The sequence below is a fragment of the Peromyscus maniculatus genome, chromosome 1 (assembly GCF_049852395.1).
Source record: "Peromyscus maniculatus bairdii isolate BWxNUB_F1_BW_parent chromosome 1, HU_Pman_BW_mat_3.1, whole genome shotgun sequence".
Taxonomy (NCBI): Eukaryota; Metazoa; Chordata; class Mammalia; order Rodentia; family Cricetidae; genus Peromyscus; species Peromyscus maniculatus.
In genome coordinates, this window is record NC_134852.1 from 163,543,787 (window position 1) to 163,561,198 (window position 17,412).

Below are 17,412 nucleotides of genomic sequence, written 5' to 3' on the forward strand. Positions count from 1 at the left end.
CCTCCCGAGTGCTATCATTAAAGGTGTGTGCTACCACTGCCTGGCATCTATGTTTAATCTAGTGGCTTGTTCTGTTCTCTGATCTTCAGGCAAATTTTATTAGAGTACACAATATATCACCACAGGTGAGCAATGTTGATTTTTCCAGTCCACGATTGAAGTTGCTATTGCTTATCTATGTCCAATGACTTATTCTTTCTAGTAATTAGATGAGAGAGTGTACTATGATTAATTATAGTCTTTGAATTCAAATAAAATATAAAGCCAGTGTGTTGGGGAGCTAACTCAGTGGTAGAGTACTTTCTCAGCATATCCAAGGTCCTAAATGCAATACCCTGTTCCTAATACATTTGAAATTGTTATGTGAGACAGAAATAAGTCATTTTCTTGCAACAGAGTCTCACTCTGCAGCCAAGCTGACCTTGAACTCAGGACAATCCTGTTTCAGCCTCTCAAATGCTGGGATAAAAGGCATGAACCATCATGCCTAACTATGATTTATTATTGCTTACCATTGTTGGGGATCAAACCCAAGTCCTTGCACAGGCTGTCATATTTTCAAAGGATCTCAAATGTTCTTGCAATGCATAATGTTTAATATTTTAGCAACAGGAATGTGCAAGTAACACAAAGAAATATCCTACCCAGCTGCATGACCTCATTAGCCTCCACCACTACAGGACTGCACACTTTCTCATCTAACATCATATGGATAAAACACTGTCTGTTCACTCTGTTCAGAGACATTTATAAAGTCTTTCATCATTGTGGACTGTTGGATGATAGAATCTTGCTGACTTAGACTTTGAGGAAATGACTTTCAATGGAAATGAAGTGACTCATATTGAAAGTACCACAGGAAAGCTTTTCTTCAGAAGTTTATTGAGATCTACCAAGGCTGGGATTTCAGGAACGTCTAGCTGTGCTCTGCCATGAGCACTGGATTTCTTCCTTCTTCTTCTGTATTTCACATTCATGGCCTCAACAAACTGCTTTTGATAAGTTGGGTATGATCTTGTGACTCAGACATGAAATATGCACTCTAGAAGAATAAAATTTATTAATAGATTTTAACACTTTGATTTGGGGGATAAGGTTTAAAATATTTTCATATCTTTCCCTCAAATACATGATATATAATATATTATATATATTATAGTAATATTTCATAGTAGTACTTTTGCAGCTTTATCATAATATATAGTTGGAGCAGTATTATTTCAAGCAAATATCACTCCCCATTTCCTCATCTTGTTGATTTCTAGTAGCCTCGGTATTGAAGCATTATTTGTTGAAATTATAACATTTTCTTTTTTGCTGTAGCATTTAGGAGAAATGAAAACAGTTTGAAATTATAATGTAAGAGGCTAAGAAAAAGCAAGGGGAAGAGCAGAACAACATAAACAAAACAGTAAAATCTTGGTAAAAATCACACTAGCAAGGGCTTGGCTGTGGAGACAGACGTCCGTGTCCACGATAAGAACAAGGCTGTATAAACTCTTATTCTTCCCCACATATTTTTTAATCTAAGTTTCGGTTCATTCATGAGATTTCATGAGCTAACTGCTAGAGCCAATTGGTTTCTTGGGGAGGGATTCTCTTTCAGCGCTGCTGCCCTGTAGGCACTCTGATCCCAGGTGACCAATCAGTGAACTCTTATTTTCATTATTAAAGTCGGTTTCCATCTGATCCTTTGGGTGGGGACACCGGGGGTGTCACAGAGATATCAACTTGCTTACCATAGGCTTGTTGAAGTAGACTCGCTTCCACCAAAAGACAGAACTGTAGACAGCTAGGAAAAGCTCCAGCACAGTGAAGACGAGCATCACCACCAGCCCACTCTGCAAAGGAACACAGACCTGGGTGAGACCTCACACAAAGCCTTTGGGCCCTACTGAGAGGAGATAGGGGCGTGGCGTGGCGTGGCGTGGCGTGGCGTGGCGTGGCAGGCTGGGCACTGAAGCCCTCAGCAATGGAGACTAGGAGGAGCAGAGGCAATGGCTCAGTTCTCTGCTTTCTTGTTCAGGTTTCTCGGTGATCACACAGAGATGAGAAGCAAGAGTGACTGGCCACCTGTCTCTGCTTGTTTTCACCAATTCCTGTTTGTCCTTGGTGCTTTTCATTCATCCTGTTTTCAGGTGTGGATTCAGATTCACTTACCCTGTAGGATTTTCCCTGGGTTCCTTCGCGTGCAATTTCATGAAAAATTCTTAGATAATTATTTTTTTTTTATAGTCTCCTTCTCTCTCCTACATTTTTTCTATTAGAACTTACATTCATGGTCAACCCTTTCTTGTAACTTCAGCCTCTGTGTCATTCATGTTTTTCAAATTTGATATGATTTAATTAAGGTATTTCTTTAGATGCATTAAATCTGCTTTTCGCTGATCTCAGTTTTTAATTTTTAAGATTTTTTTTTAAATTTCTAGTCATAGTCCCTCTTTATCAAGTCCCCTGTCCTTTTGATCATACTGTCCTGTTCTTATGTTTTGGTTTTGTCCTAGTCAGGGTTTCTATTACTATTATAAAACACCAAGACCAAAAACACCTTGGAGAGGAAAGGGTTAATTTTAGCTTATACTTCCGGGTAACAGACCATCACTGAGGGAAGTCAAGGTAGGAACTCAAGGAAGGAGCCTGGAGGCAGGAAGTGAAGCAGAGGCCATGGAGGAACATTGCTGATTTGCTTGCTAAGCCTGCTTTCTTGCAGCACTCAGCAGGATTGAGCATTTTTCTCACATTTCCTATATGTTTATCATTATATAGTTTAAGTGCATATGCGATGGTGATGGTATCAGTGTGTGTCTTCAATACATAAGAATCTTATAAGTGGGATTTGTTGATATGTCCCTACATAGTTGCTTTAAGTCTGATTTTGTAAGGACTTTAAGAATATCAGAGATACAGAAACAGTTTTAAAATCCCTTTTTTAGAATCCTTCCTAGTATCTGTGGAACTGTGAGTTTCCATGTGCCATCTGCACGGGGTTGGGTGAGCTGAGGGCAGGGATTCGTGAAACTTCCTGTGGTATTGAGTACATTTCCTTGTCCAGTCATCACAAATGACTTTTCAGTCTCTGTTTCTAATGCATCTGCAGGGCTCTTGGTGTGTGCAGGGGAGCCTGACAGCCCTAAAGCTTTACCCAGGCGTTGACAGTTTTGGATCCTCCTCTCTAGCACCTGTTTATGTGCAGACTCCCAGTTTTCTGCCTTGATAATTTGACTTTAGAGTCCTTATTAGCTTCTGCAACTTACATCATCATTTTTTCTTCCTTCCTCTAGCTCCTTTTTTATTTTTTCCAGTCTTAAGTACACACACACACACACACACACACACACACACAGTTACTTTTGTTCAGATTAATGCCATATTTATTAAGTACTAGCATATCTTTGAGGTTGGCTTTCTCTGCCATGCTACAACTTTTCTGATGTTGAGGAAATTCTTTCTGACTCTACTTGTATGAGCATAGGAGACAATTTGATGTGCTAAAATAAATCCTAATTAAAGCAATCCCCCAGTATCCCAGTGGGAGGCTGAGTCTCTCACATTGCTTTACCCTGTTTGTCTTGCGGTATGACCTCCTGGGCTTTCTCATGCTCACTTCTAACCAGATAAGACTCTGTTCTTTCACTTCCTCAAGCTCCCAGGTCAACATTTTTGATCTCCTCACATGGTCAGACTCATAGAAGGATGTGAGTCCAAAAGCTTTCACACATTCTCTAAGACTTCTGAGTGAGACGGACACAAGGGAATGAAAGATATCGGCTTGGTCACTCATTGCTCCCACTAGGAGAAGTCATGAAGGAACAATCTTCTTCTTTAAAAGACTCGTTGTTAGGGTTTAGACAGTCTAACCCTACATTTAGAACATTGACTAAACCAGGCTTGTCACTATCAGTAGGTGGTGGCTGTCACATTTGGGTGAAAGGTGCCAAGAAAACTCTGCCCAGGAACACTGATGTTTTTCATAGGAGTCATATCTGCTGGTTAGCTGCCCCCTGCCCTCTCTTCACTGTGCTAACACTGAGCAGACGTGCACTTGAGGACAGAAAGCACTTTGTGTCTGCTCCAAGTCTCGGAGTACATGTGACCAGAAGGCAAACCTATCTAATATGTGGAGCTTTCCAGTGCCAGGAAACAACCCCAAAGAACTTTCCAAGTTCAAGCTCAACACATATACCAAAGAATAGCTTTGCCTGTTGTGATTTAAAACTCTCCATTGTATTTCCTTCATCTCTTCACCTTCTTCCCCTTTCTGCTGTGTTTCATGCATCCCCCAATGCACAATCTGCTAACTTTCTGTCATACTTGTTTTTTTTTTTCCCTGTCTGCCCCAGACAGTCAGACCAACAAAACCAGAGATTGCTGAAAAAGCAGAAATTACCCAAAGGGGAGAAACTGGTGCTTTACATCACAAGATATTTAGTCTGGAATGACTTACCATGACACCGACATCAGCAAGGAGACAGTTCTTGTCTTCACTCATCCAATGGTGGGATTCCGGAGAAGATAATAAGGGCAGAAATTTCTTTTCTGAATTACAGTGTGGAGAGGCAGTCCCCAGGATGATGAGGCCATGCGTGAGGAGGAAGAGGCCAGCTGCAGCAACAACAGAGCTTGCAGCATTGGAGGCCAGACTGCTCAGTGCCTGGAAGACAGAGTGTGTATTGGAGTCTCGTCACAGCTTTGTGCAGGATGCTCCATTCTTTGCCTGTTATATTTAATGGTGCTTCCCCAGAGTTGTTTCTAATATAATCTGTGGCCTCTTATCAGGCAGACCATGGATAGTTTGTCATTGGATCACTCAGCGCTCTGCAGTCTGTTCCATGAGACAGTTAGAAAACATGTCTTGAGTGGGAGAATGTGAGCAGCTCCCCACAGGCTGGCTTCCCGACTCTCTATGACACTGAGCACTGAGATGAGGATCCTCAGCCTGCTGCCACTATCTTCGCTGACTTTCCCAAAGCTCCCAGAACTGTCCTCTGAAGACCTCTTACAATATGGCCTTTGGCACCCTCTGGAGAACCCAGAGGTAGTTTTACCTCACATAAAAAGGAGCTTTAGAGAATAATGGAAGCAACCTGAAGAGGTTGGATACCCTAGAGCAGTGGTTCTCCACCTTCCTAATGCTGAGACCCTTTAATACAGTCCGTACAGGGTGATCAGGCCAAAGGGAAGATAATGTACTTTCATCTGACAAGCAGTTGATGAATTTGCACCTTCTTTTTCCTTCCAAGAAAGAGAGAAGTATTGGTGTGTGGTCTTAGTTCCTGTGGTTCTGGCTATGCCCACCCTCAAACAATACAATGAGCAGACAGTAGCCTTGAAAACACAGCAGGAGGAAGCAGCAACACTGCTGCTCCTGTGGGTAGCAGCCCTTCCTACTTCCTGCCCCATACCCACCCAGGTGGGAAAGGCACACCCTGACTCCAGAAGCCACAGGGTCTGGCTAGCTATGGCTGAGCACACAAGGTGGTTTAGGAGCTGGCACATGTTCCTGATGACTGAAGCTGCAGTACAAACCCAGAAGTCCTGGGGTGGTTGAAGAGTTCCCAGCATTGAATGGGGGTCATAGTTCTGGGCTTGGGATCAAGAAATGTAGACTCCCATCTCTGCTGTTGTTAATCTCTGTGTGTGACCGGGCAAGCTCCTTTCTACTCTGTGTTTCAGTTTTTCTCCCATCACATGTGGAAAATGAACACATCCACCTCAGAAGTGACGTCCCAAGTGTGTCAGTGGGCCAGCGGAAGAATACATGCCCTCTAACCTGTTCTGAGCTTTGTTTCCCTAAACTGTGCAGTGGAGGCTTGGAACTAGAAAAATTACCTATGAGTTTCCAACTAATACAACCAACTGGAGATTGATGGTCTTCATACTTACAAAGGGTTTGACTGAGGTTTTCCCAGAGATAATTGAGAGAGCTCCAGCAATGGCAAACTGTTCAGGAAGGAGAGAAAAGAAAGAGTTGGCCTAAACTGCTTTCAAACCACTCACAGAAAGCAGTGGGAAACCTCTAGGGAGACAATCCTGCAGGAATGACATGTCCATATTGCTAGGGAGGCTTCATATCTACTTGGGATGGTTATGTATGCTGACTTTAAAGAACAGGCATCTGCTCAGGGAGGTTGAGTTTATGTTATTGGAAAGCAGTAGTTGCTGCAGGCAAGATGCAACAGATGCCTGGCAGATGCTACTAATATTGAAAGAGGAGGTTGGGGGTGATCAATGACTTGAGACAATATGGAGATAAGGAAACCAACAGAAGTACCTATGAAAGAGCCTCTGATACTGCAAAGGACAGAAAAATACAGAATTGAAGCTATTAGTGTATGTGGATTGAGTATTATCCAGAGTTTAGGAAACCAGGAGGACAAGATCCAACATAAAACCTTTATTATAACTGCCTAGAAGGCAGTTTTTTATTCCAGTGGTACTAGGATCCCAGCAAGCAGATGTATGGTGGTCTGGGAAGATGAAACATTGATTATGCCTGTGGCTTGAGTATTGGGTATTCACAGATAATGAGAGACAAAAATAAACTAGCAGTAGATGCACTAATGAAATATGGAGGCTGCCACCACTGGTTAGACAGTGAACTCCAGGGCAAATTGTGCTTTGGGGACAGGAGCAGACTTCCTTGCACACTGTATAGTTGTGTTTATGCAGGGACCATGGTCACTAAAACCCCTTTGTATAATTCACCTTCTTAGAATGTGCCTCTTTCCCTCATTTTTACAAGATTTTCTATGAAGAGAAATGATTGTTGGCAGGAGGTACACATTGTGCCTAGCTACTCTCAAAATAAACTGCAGTAGTACCCTTGCCTATGCATGAGTCATTATATGACAAGAAGCCCCCAAACTCTACAGATGTTTAGGGTTACCTGGAAGCAGAAGAATGCCTCTATTTCCTATGAATCTTGTCATTACTGAGATAAATGTCTGCAAACCTGTGACATCTGATAGAGGTCCCAGGTTACTGTTTAACCAGTGTTTCTCACTCTCTACCTGAGAAGTGGATTACCCTTAAAATGGGTAGAATTTAATGGCCTCTTCAAAGCCCCAAAGAGGGCTGTAATAATATCCCTCTTGTCTAACATGATGTGGTGTCAGATAAGAAATGTGCTGATATGCTCAGTGTGTTGTCTTCTCCTCCTGCCTCCTGTCCTAATCAGAGCCCTCCTGAGGTGCTGATTTTGAATAGGCAAGACAGGACATGAGATGATGACAGGAATGTTGAGCTGGCTCTCTCTTGCATTCTTTCCTCTTGAAGAGGAAGCTATTCTATGACTGAATGCCTGGTGTATATTTAGGAGGCATAAATGCTTTCGGAGATCAAACTTTACTTACATACAGGGATCCAACAAATGGGTACCCGGACATCAAAGTAGTGGAGGCTGCTGGGTTGAAGTAGGGAGAGTAGGAAACTGACACCAAAATGCCCCCCAAGCCTGCAATCGTCAGGGCACATAGTATCTGGATGGTCTGCAACAGACAAGACATGGACCTCTAGAACATGTTTTTAAGTGGATGCAAAGGATTATTTGAATATACACTGACTTATAAGGAGTGTAAAATATGTTATGATTTCCTGTATTAAAAAGGGTAAACCCCACAAGTACCAAATATGCCTATTCTAAGAGAAAAAAAAATCCAAAATTTACCTCTTTTTTTTTTTTTGAAAGGCTCATTAAACTCAGAAAGTGATCATGTGAATGTTGTAATTCTGAAAAAAACTACTTCACAAAGCATTTCTTTGTGTTGGAAAAGTCATTGGGAAAAGTTGTTTGGACTAGAGCACAGTTAAGAAAATATGGAGAAGGAACTTCCCACAGGAGTGTCAATGCAGGCCTCAGCTTCAACTGAGAGTTGGTGAGCATCGTATTTCTAGTGCTGTCTCTCATCCATTTTTATTTGTGATTTGAATTTAAGAATCGCTCTGATTGTCGCAGCACCAAGTGTCAGACTAGTTAACATGTTTAAAGTGTCTGCATTCTCAGCAGTATTCATCACATCTGTGTTACAGATGAGGAACACCAGGGAGTTAAGTTGTACAAAACCGAACAAATGTCAAAGACCTGGAATGTTGTTTGGACTCTGCAATTTGAAAGGGAATCCATATTTTTATTCACTGCTGGGTATATATTGTAATTTACACACAAACAAAGTAACTCAAAAGTACAAGATGCTATCTATTACCACAATTCATCATTGAATATCCACAATTCATCATTGAATACCCATGTACCAAGAGGCAGGCATGAAACAAATGAAAGTCATTGTGTAGAATCTTACCTCTTACTTGTACCATGTAAAGACAGGTTTCATGGCAACTGAGATGAAGTATTACTAGAGCATGTTATCAAGGATGGGGCCATCAGGGATAGAGATTTGTGACTAAATAGATGGGAGACATTGTAATAGAATAGAAGATCCAGAAGAGAACACACACAGATATAGCCACCTAATATTTAACAAAGGTGTCTTCAACAAATGGTGTTGGGGAAACTGGAAACCCACGTGCCAAAGAATGAAGCTAGAGCCCCATCTCTCACCTGCTCATAAATAATTCAAAATAGAACAGATACGTTAAGGTAAGATCTGAAGCTCAGAAACTGCCAGAGGTAAACATCAGGAAAACACTTCAAGATGAAGGGATTTTATGAAAAGGAGCCCAATAATTCAGATAACAATGGGAAAAATCAACAAGATTGCATGGGATGGAAAAGTTTCTGCCTAGCATTGGAAACAAATAGGAGAGTGAAATTACAGACTGAGACATGGGAGAAAACCATTGATGACTATATATCCTATGAATAGCCCCAAAAGTTAAACGCTAAGAAAACCAAAGCAATCAATAAATAGGCTCATGAGTAGAATAAACAATTCTCAAAACAAATAAGGATAGACTACAAATATTTTAAGTAACATTCAGCATCCTAATGACTAATTAGAGCAATGTAAATAAAAGCTGATTTCAGATTTCTTCTCATCCCAGTCAGACTGGCTATCATCCAGAAAACAAATGACCACACATCTGATGAGGATGTGAGGAAAGAGGAACTGTTAAATGCTGCTTATGGGAACGTAAACCAGTGTGGCCACTGTGGAAATCAACATGGTGGTTCCTGGAACAACTAAAACTAAATTAGAACCAGCGTATGATCCAGAGGATGACTTCTGGGTATGTCCCCAAGGGAATCAAAGTCAGCATATCACAGAGAGGCCTGCACAGCCAAGCTCATTGCTACACAATAGCCAAGGCATGGGACAATTTAGATGTCCATCAGCAGCTGAATAGAAAAACAAAATGTGGTCTTTACCCACAATGTAATTTTATTCAACCATGAAGAAGAATAAAATAATGTCATGGTAATGGGTGGAACAAAGGATCATCATACTAAATAAAATAAGACCAACTCAGAAAGACAAATAATGTCTTTTCTCTACCATGAAAAATATACATTTAAATATATATGTATGTGTATATCCATAAACATGAGACTGGAAGAAGCACTGCTAGGGGAGAGGAAGTGGTCCAAGGTGGGAGATAAGAGAAAACAATGAGAGGGAAAGACAAGTGCCATGCTCTCCTTTCATATACAGAATCTGAAGTTGTGCACTGTAGGTACACACACACACACACACACACACACACACACACACACACACACCTTTTCACACACGCTCATGGTAAAAAAGCAAAGAGAAAATATTTGGGAGAGAAAGAAAACCACCAAGAGGGTGGGAAGCAATCAGGAATGTAATCAGCAGGCAAGTATATATATATCTTTCTATCTATCATCTATCTACCTGTCTGTCTGTCTGTCTGTCTATCTATCTATCTATCTATCTATCTATCTATCTATCTATCATCTATCTGTTGAAAGCAGTGGGAGTGATATAAGGGCCAAGGTCTTGGTGTGCAGGTAGTGAAATAATCACTGAGTAGGATGACATGAGTTTCTAGAGTGGGAATTTCCAGGGGTGAGAAGACAGCTAAAAGATTGATCTCAGAGTCCTGAAAAGCAAAGACAGTGCTGACTTCCTTTCAATGACTTGGGGTGAGAATTGCTGACAGAGTGTCTTCTGGAAGCAATGTGCTGCTGACTCAACAAAGAAGAGAGAAAAAAAATGGATAAAGAATCTAATGATTAAGATTTAAGATGTGGTAAGGAATTATGCTGGTATAGCTAAGTGGCTATAGGAGATTATTTTTCTAAGACCCATAACCTTACTAGTCTCAGGAGGCTGGCTAGGTTTCCCCTCCCAGGCGTGATTTCCCTCCTGCTGAATTGGCCTTAAGTCCATTTAGATAGCTTTTGGTTGCCACTGACTTGTGGGTGCCATTTATTTCACCTCTATTCATATCTTGTTATGCTGGTTAGTTGTGGATCATAGTATTGCAGTTGGGTAGGACTGTTTGTTTCCTTTCCTTGGCATAGTATTTTCTGGAACCATGGAAACTAAACCAAAGGAAAGATGCTTTCAGAACCAGCTTGAATCACCTGAGTCCTGTCTCCTAAGTCTGCAGTGTCTTCAGCAGTAAGGACCCTCCCCCAAACCCTGAGAAGCAAACAAGGGGCTACATCAATTATCTGTACTGTTTTGGGTGTCACTTAGTCTACCCTCCTCAACCCAAATCCCAGAAGACACACTTGGTAAGGTTTCTGAAGATGGGAAGGAATACAGGTTGGGTCTTAATAGGAAGTATTTAGAACCCAATGATGAATAGGGTCCAGTTTGTGAGGAATAATGATGTTGATACTTGGATGTCTTACAGCAGCTCATATGGACACAGAGAAATGTGTGGATAAAGGTGATCTAGATGGTATCATCTGAAAATGTTTGAAAACCAAACTTCAAGTAGGAAGACCTAATTTAATCAGACTAAATAAATAAAATCATGCATCTAAGTCAAAAATCTGCACTAAAGACAAATGAGAAGAAACTAATTTCTTAATTATTCAGTTTTCTGGTGAAAAAAGCACGAGTGGGTTTAATTACTTAGTTATTTAATTAAATGAAAGTCCCTAGGAGAGTATAGTTTCCAGAACAGCTGTATTTCACATTCTGGTTAGCTTGTGGAGTTAGCCAGAAACAAGACAAGGATGCTCCCAGACCCACCAAACCTCTGTAGTCTCTGTATATCTCTTCCTTGTTCTCTTTCCACCAAGATGGACTTACCCCAAGAACTGTGGCTTCCTTCGGCACACCAACCAGCAGCTCATCTCCTTTTTGGTATGTGTGTCCAGCTTTCTCTCTTTTGTGAATAACGATGTCCATTGGAAGGCAGGCACCCAAATCCCAAGCCGTAGAAGTGTGACACTGACGAGGCTAGAAGAGGCACTGAACTCATTAGTTCCTAGGGCTTGACTGACAGACACTCACAGGCACCAGAGTCTGCAGGGAGTGAAGAAGGATGACTTTTCTTTAGATGAGAATTGGGTACATGTAGGGTGTGATGACCATAGACTGGCATGTTTTCTACAAACAGAACTGGATCTGAGTTTCAGGGAGAGCGTAGGAGAGCTAGTCGGTTTGCTGCACTTCATTCATGATGAAAAAGAAACATGCTTTTGGGGAAAATTGCAAACATTTCAAGGAACCCCACAATTTGGATGTTAGTAATTCAAACAGAATTTGCTCTGCAGCCCTGAGTGTATTCACCTCACTGCCTGCCCTGCAGAGCCTTTAGTTTTAGGTCCCATTCTCTACCTCTTGTACCCCTGCTTCTTTATAGTACAATCCTCTGTCACATCTCCCAGAACCTTATACTGAAGCTACATTTATGCTGTCTGATCCTCCACTGTTCATTTTCTCTCCATTAAATGATTGGATGAGTGCTTTTCTGTCTATAAAAAAGAACACATCTAATCTAGAATGTGTATCACTTCTGTTTTTTAAACCCACATTGAATTCCAGGCACTGGAGCACCAAAGGTCTTACTCCTTCTAAGAGTCTTACATCCTAGATGCTAAGTCCATTTCATATATTAGCAGCTCAGAACTACCAAGTTCATTTCATTAACTGAAAGTCACAAAAAGCACTTACCTGCTGCATCACATGTGTTTAATACACTGTAGCAAATATAATTATCGTTAGTCTGTTGTTTGCCTGACTTGCATGTACCTGGGCTGTGTCTACTGGGCTCAGGATCTTAACAATATTTTCCTTTATGTGACAATAATTTCCTCTCTGTGACATTTCACCTTGCCTTTTCTCCCATCCCGATATTGACAGCTCTGCTCTAGGAGAAAACAGTGCTCCACCAGGTCCACAGTACCGAAATGAACTCCAGACTCTTGTTATTTGTGGGGCAGGTGGGGATGGTACTGCAATGGAGGTCAGATGCTGCTTGCATCTGGAGCATTGGCTGTCAGTCATGAGTTCAAAGCCTGCCCGTAGGAATGGCAGTGACCCAGGGGAAGTGTGTTAAAGGTGTCTCTTTCCCGAACTGTTCCCATATTGGGAAACCTGGATTTTGACTTGATTTTTGTTGTTAAATACATCAATGCAATCCCTTTCACCCAATCTAATAACTAATCTCTCTGGTTCTGATTTCTTTCCTGGGTTTGCAAGGTCTCATATCCAAGAACTCTATCTTATGCATTATTCTAAGCTCTGTGTTAGGAACTGGAAGCCTAGTTGATTCTCTCTAGCCTGTCAACATTGTATGCATTTATTTTCTGTTATTCTTAAATTGACCGATTTGGTTGTTTTTTTATTTTTTATTTATTTTTTTATTTTACAACACAATTCAGTTCCACATAATAGCCACAGATTCCCCTGTTCTCCCCCTCTCGCCCCTTCCCCCTCCCCCCAGCCCACCCCCATTTCCACCTCCTCCAGATCAAGGTCTCCTCCGAGGACCGGGATCGACCTGATAGACTCAGTCCAGGCAGGTCCAGTCCCCCCCTCCCAGACCGAGCCAAGCGTCCCTGCATAAGTCCCAGGATTCAAATAGCCAACTCATGCAATGAGCCCAGGACCCGGCACCACCGCACAGCTGCCTCCCAAACAGATCAAGCCAAATGACTGTCTCACCCATTCAGAGGGCCTGATCCAGTTGGGGGCCCCTCAGCCTTTGGCTCATAGTTCATGTGTTTGCATTCATTTGGTTATTTGTCCCTGTGCTTTATCCAACCTTGGCTTCAACAATTCTCGCTCATATAAACCCTCCTCTTTCTCACTAATTAGACTCCCAGTGCTCCACCAGGGGCCCAGCCGTGGATGTCTGCATCCAGATTCCTCAGTCCTTGGATGGGGTTTATGGCACAACTATCAGGGTGTTTGGCCATCCCATCACCAGAGTAGGTCAGTTCCTGCCGTCTCTCAACCATTGCCAGCAGTCTTTTGCGGGGGTATCTTTGTGGATCTCCGTGGGCCTCCCTAGCTCTCTGCTTCCTCCCCTTCTCATGTGGTCTTCATTTACCATGGTCTCCTATTCCTTGTTCTCCCTCTCTTTTCTTGATCCAGCTAGGATCTCCCACTCTCTTTCCATCGACCGTTGCCCTGTTCAATAAAACAACTTCTGGAGACATCACAATCCCTGACTTCAAGCTCTACTATAGAGCTACAGTAATAAAAACAGCTTGGTATTGGCATAAAAACCGACATGTGGACCAATGGAATCGAACTGAAGACCCTGACATTAACCCACACACCTATGGACATATAATTTTTGACAAAGAAGCCAAAAGTGTACAGTGGAAAAAAGAAAGCATCTTCAACAAATGGTGCTGGCATAACTGGATATCAATGTGTAGAAGGCTGCAAATAGATCCATATCTGTCACCGTGCACAAAACTTAAGTCCAAGTGGATCAAAGACCTCAACATAAATCCAGCTACTCTGAACCTGCTAGAAGAGAAAGTAGGAAGTAGTCTTGAATGCATTGGCATAGGAGATCACTTCCTAAATATAACACCAGTAGTGCAGACACTGAGACAAACAATCAATCAATGGGACCTCTTGAAACTGAGAAGCTTTTGTAGAGCAAAGGATACGGTCAACAAGGCAAAGTGACAGCCTACAGAATGGGAAAAGATCTTCACCAACCCCACATGTGACAGAGGACTGATATCCAGAATATATAAGGAACTCAAGAAATTAGACATCAAAACGACCAACAGTCCAATTGTTTTTTTTTTTTTAAGAGAACATCAAACAACAATTTCAACTAAAAGGAAATAAAGTTTGCATGAATCTAAATGTTCTCGATTTCCCAACAATTAATATGAAATCATCAGTTTCACAGTTTATGTTCCCTTTTCCTCTCATCGCTTCTCTCTCTTCTTTATGTATTATTTTACCCAAATTATAACACCATACAAATGGTCATTCCATCCATTTAGAACTTCTTTCCACTGCTTTGTCAGTGGACATCCTTAATTAATTTAAGAGCCTTAAGTATAAAAGCCAAATGCTAGATTCTGGCAAAACAAAATATGCAAAGTCAGTCGGTCAGAGAAAGTCAGATGCTGTGTGGTTCTACTTATGAGGTACCCTGACTACTACTACTTAATTTTGGAGAAAGTAGAATGGTAGCTGCCAAGGACTGGGGGAGGGCTGAGGAGCAGCTGTTTAGTGGATATGGTTCCACTTTGTAAAGATGACCAAGTTCTGGAGTTGGATGGGAGTGCGGGTGTCACAACATGAATGAACTTGATACCACTGAACTGCACACTTCCTGCGGTTAGAATGCTACAATTATGTAAGCAGTTTAACTCTAATTAAAAAATCCAAATGAATGCGTATTTCTGGATTCATTAAACCTGACTCATGTCCATGATCATTTGGTTATTTCTTTTTTACTGCTGTGAACAATCTGTAAGAAACATCTGTGCACTTTAAAATATTGTAGAATTTATGTTTATTTTATCTACTAAATTATATCCTTATGATAGCATGTAGAGGTATGTTTTTTAAAAATAGAATTTAAGCTATTGTATTTAAATTTGGAAATGTGTAGTTATTTTAGGGACAACTCTAAAAAATGAAGTGGGTTTTTTTGAGTTGCATATGTCTGCCACCTGACACCATCACCTCCAAATCCAACAATGGAGAGGGAATGCTTTGCCCTTTGGTGTTCGTTATAACGAGGTGAATGGGAGTGGCCCATAGCTTTTGAAAAAGTTCAAAAATTCCTACTATTCAGGCAAACAGCTCTGCACAATACTTTTCTGTGTTACAATATTAGATTAGAACTATAGTTTTCAAATTAAACATTTGATTAAATCCCAGTCTTCCTTGAGAACATGTTTTTGTAAAACTGAGTGGCTACAGTGAGGAAATGCAGGCAACTCTAGAAGGTCATCACTTCAAATCTCAAGTGAAATCAAAGGGTAGTTTGCCTTTTGGCAGGTAAGTAAGTGAAGGCCCCAAATGGGCATCTGACTCACCAGTTCATACAGATGGACAACAGAAAGGTCAGGATGTGAATCTAGTTCTTTGGTTGTCTATCCAGAGCTCAATCTCCCCCAGGGGTTACAATCCAAACCAAGGCACCAGGTGGTCAACAGAAAAGACAGGATGAGAATCCAGTTTCTGTCTGTCAGAAGCACAATCTCCCCCAGGGGTTCTAACTCAACCTAGTGTACCTACCTGTCCTCACAGCCCTGTGCTGTGTGCTCCTGTGCCTGCTCACTCAGGTCCGGGGAGTTCTCAGGCACAACCTCCCACCAGCTCTTTCCTCCAGAAGTTTTGAAACTCAGGCGGTCTGTATGCTTTCCCCGGAAGGTATTCATGATTACTCAGGATGTGAATTTGTGGTTATTACAAGCAGTTGGCAAATGAAAGGCTGCTCTGCTTCCCCTTTCTGAATTTTGAGGTTTGGGGAAATAACACAAAATGAAAGTATCTCATGAAACAAAGAGTTCTGTGGGAAATAATCCCCTGCGCTTCTATATGTAGTGAAGTAAGCACATTGGTGATATTAAGTCTTTCTTCTTATCTGCTGAATGAAGGATGGATATTAGTAATTCTGCCATCTGGCTGTTGCAGAAGTAACAAGAAAGGAAGAGTTGACAAAAGAGAATTATTGCTAATAACAATGGTACATTTGGATTTGAGAGAATTTCAAATTTTTTTTTTGTGTAATCCTTCTAGACATTGAAGAAAAATATTGAAGAAGACACCAGAGGATGGAAGGAGCTCCCATGCTTATGGATCATTAATATTGTGAAAATGGCCATCCAACTAAAGGCAATCTATAGATTGAATGCAATCCCCATCAAAATTCCAGCACAATTCTTCAACTTCATATAGAAATATAAAACAAGTCAGTTTAGCTAATATAATCCCGAATTAAAAAAAAAAAAACTACTAGAGGCATCACCACTACCCCATATTCCAATTTGTTTTACAGAACTATAGTAATAAAAACAACATGGTATTGGCATGAAAATAGACATCTCAATCAATATAATAGAATTGAAGACACAGACATAACTCCACACAAGTATGGAGCACCTGTTTTTTGACAAAGAAGCTCTCTCTCTCTCTCTCTCTCTCTCTCTCTCTCTCTCTCTCTCTCTCTCTCTCTCTCTCTCTCCAGACACACACACACACACACACACACACACACACACACACACACACACACGAATGAACGAATGAAAAAAGACAATATGGTGCTGATCAAACTGGATAACTTCATGTAGAAGAATGAAAATAGATCCAGATCTATTACCCTGCATGAAGGTCAACTCCAAATTGATCAAGGATCTCCAGTGAGCATGTGTATGTGTTTCCTGTGATTTTCTTTTTTATTTCTTCTGTTTCCTTTGTTTTATTCTGTTTTTTTTTACCTGCTTGTTTTCTAAAGACAGAAGATGTGGAGTTGCATGAGTAGGGAGGTTAGGGGAAATCTGGGAGAAAAAGGAGAGGAAACTGAATATATTGTAGGAAAGCAAAATTTTGTTTTCAATAAAAATATTTTTAATAAAAAAGAAGTCCCCAAAATAGTTAAAAACAAAAACAAATAAACAAAAAACCAAACCACATCCATTGTGTTGGTCTAAAAGAGGACTGATTATCTATAAAGCAGAAGAATACTGTAGAGATGAAGAGAAAGATGGAGATACCAATGCCATGATGGATGTTCATACACTGCTAGTGTACTTGAAACTAAAACTGTTGTTGCCATGGCCCTAAAACATTCTGAGCAGACAAAACCACTAATGGTCAGGCTTTATGTGGGCCCTCAGCATGACTTTGTTTCAAACATAAGCAAAATTAATTTGTTTTGTTTGTTTTGTTTTAATTTCATATGATAGCACCCACCCTTAATCTGTAGTCTTGCTTTCTGTGGTTTCTTTACTCACAGTCCACTGTGGTTTAAAATGTTCATGGGTAACTGTAAAAACAAATATTCGTTAGTTTTGTTTCTGTTCCCTGAAGTGTGGTG

At 41.0% G+C, this 17,412-nt stretch overlaps 1 protein-coding gene and 1 long non-coding RNA gene across 3 annotated transcripts in view; one reads left to right on the forward strand and one right to left on the reverse strand.

The window, feature by feature from the left end:
• LOC143270367 (uncharacterized) overlaps positions 1 to 4,470 on the forward strand; it is a 31,182-nt gene extending 26,712 nt beyond the window's left edge. Inside the window, exon 3 of the long non-coding RNA XR_013047534.1 lies at positions 4,341 to 4,470. This is a non-coding gene — a long non-coding RNA (uncharacterized LOC143270367). The remainder of the gene's footprint in view (positions 1 to 4,340) is intronic.
• Ms4a7 (membrane spanning 4-domains A7) lies at positions 864 to 15,736 on the reverse strand. 2 transcript variants are annotated; one of them, XM_076560121.1, is made up of 7 exons: positions 15,609 to 15,736; positions 11,190 to 11,339; positions 7,353 to 7,487; positions 5,884 to 5,940; positions 4,445 to 4,651; positions 1,740 to 1,841; positions 864 to 1,042 (listed from the first exon to the last, which is right to left on the reverse strand). In XM_076560121.1, exons 2-7 carry the CDS (start codon positions 11,286 to 11,288, stop codon positions 974 to 976), a joined length of 669 nt encoding a protein of 222 aa, XP_076416236.1. In that variant the 5' UTR covers positions 11,289 to 11,339; positions 15,609 to 15,736; the 3' UTR covers positions 864 to 973. The 2 variants fall into 2 exon arrangements, with proteins under 2 accessions (XP_076416236.1, XP_076416240.1); XM_076560125.1 differs by having other exon boundaries at positions 11,190 to 11,405; positions 15,609 to 15,716.
• Between the last annotated feature and the right edge of the window lie 1,676 nt (positions 15,737 to 17,412).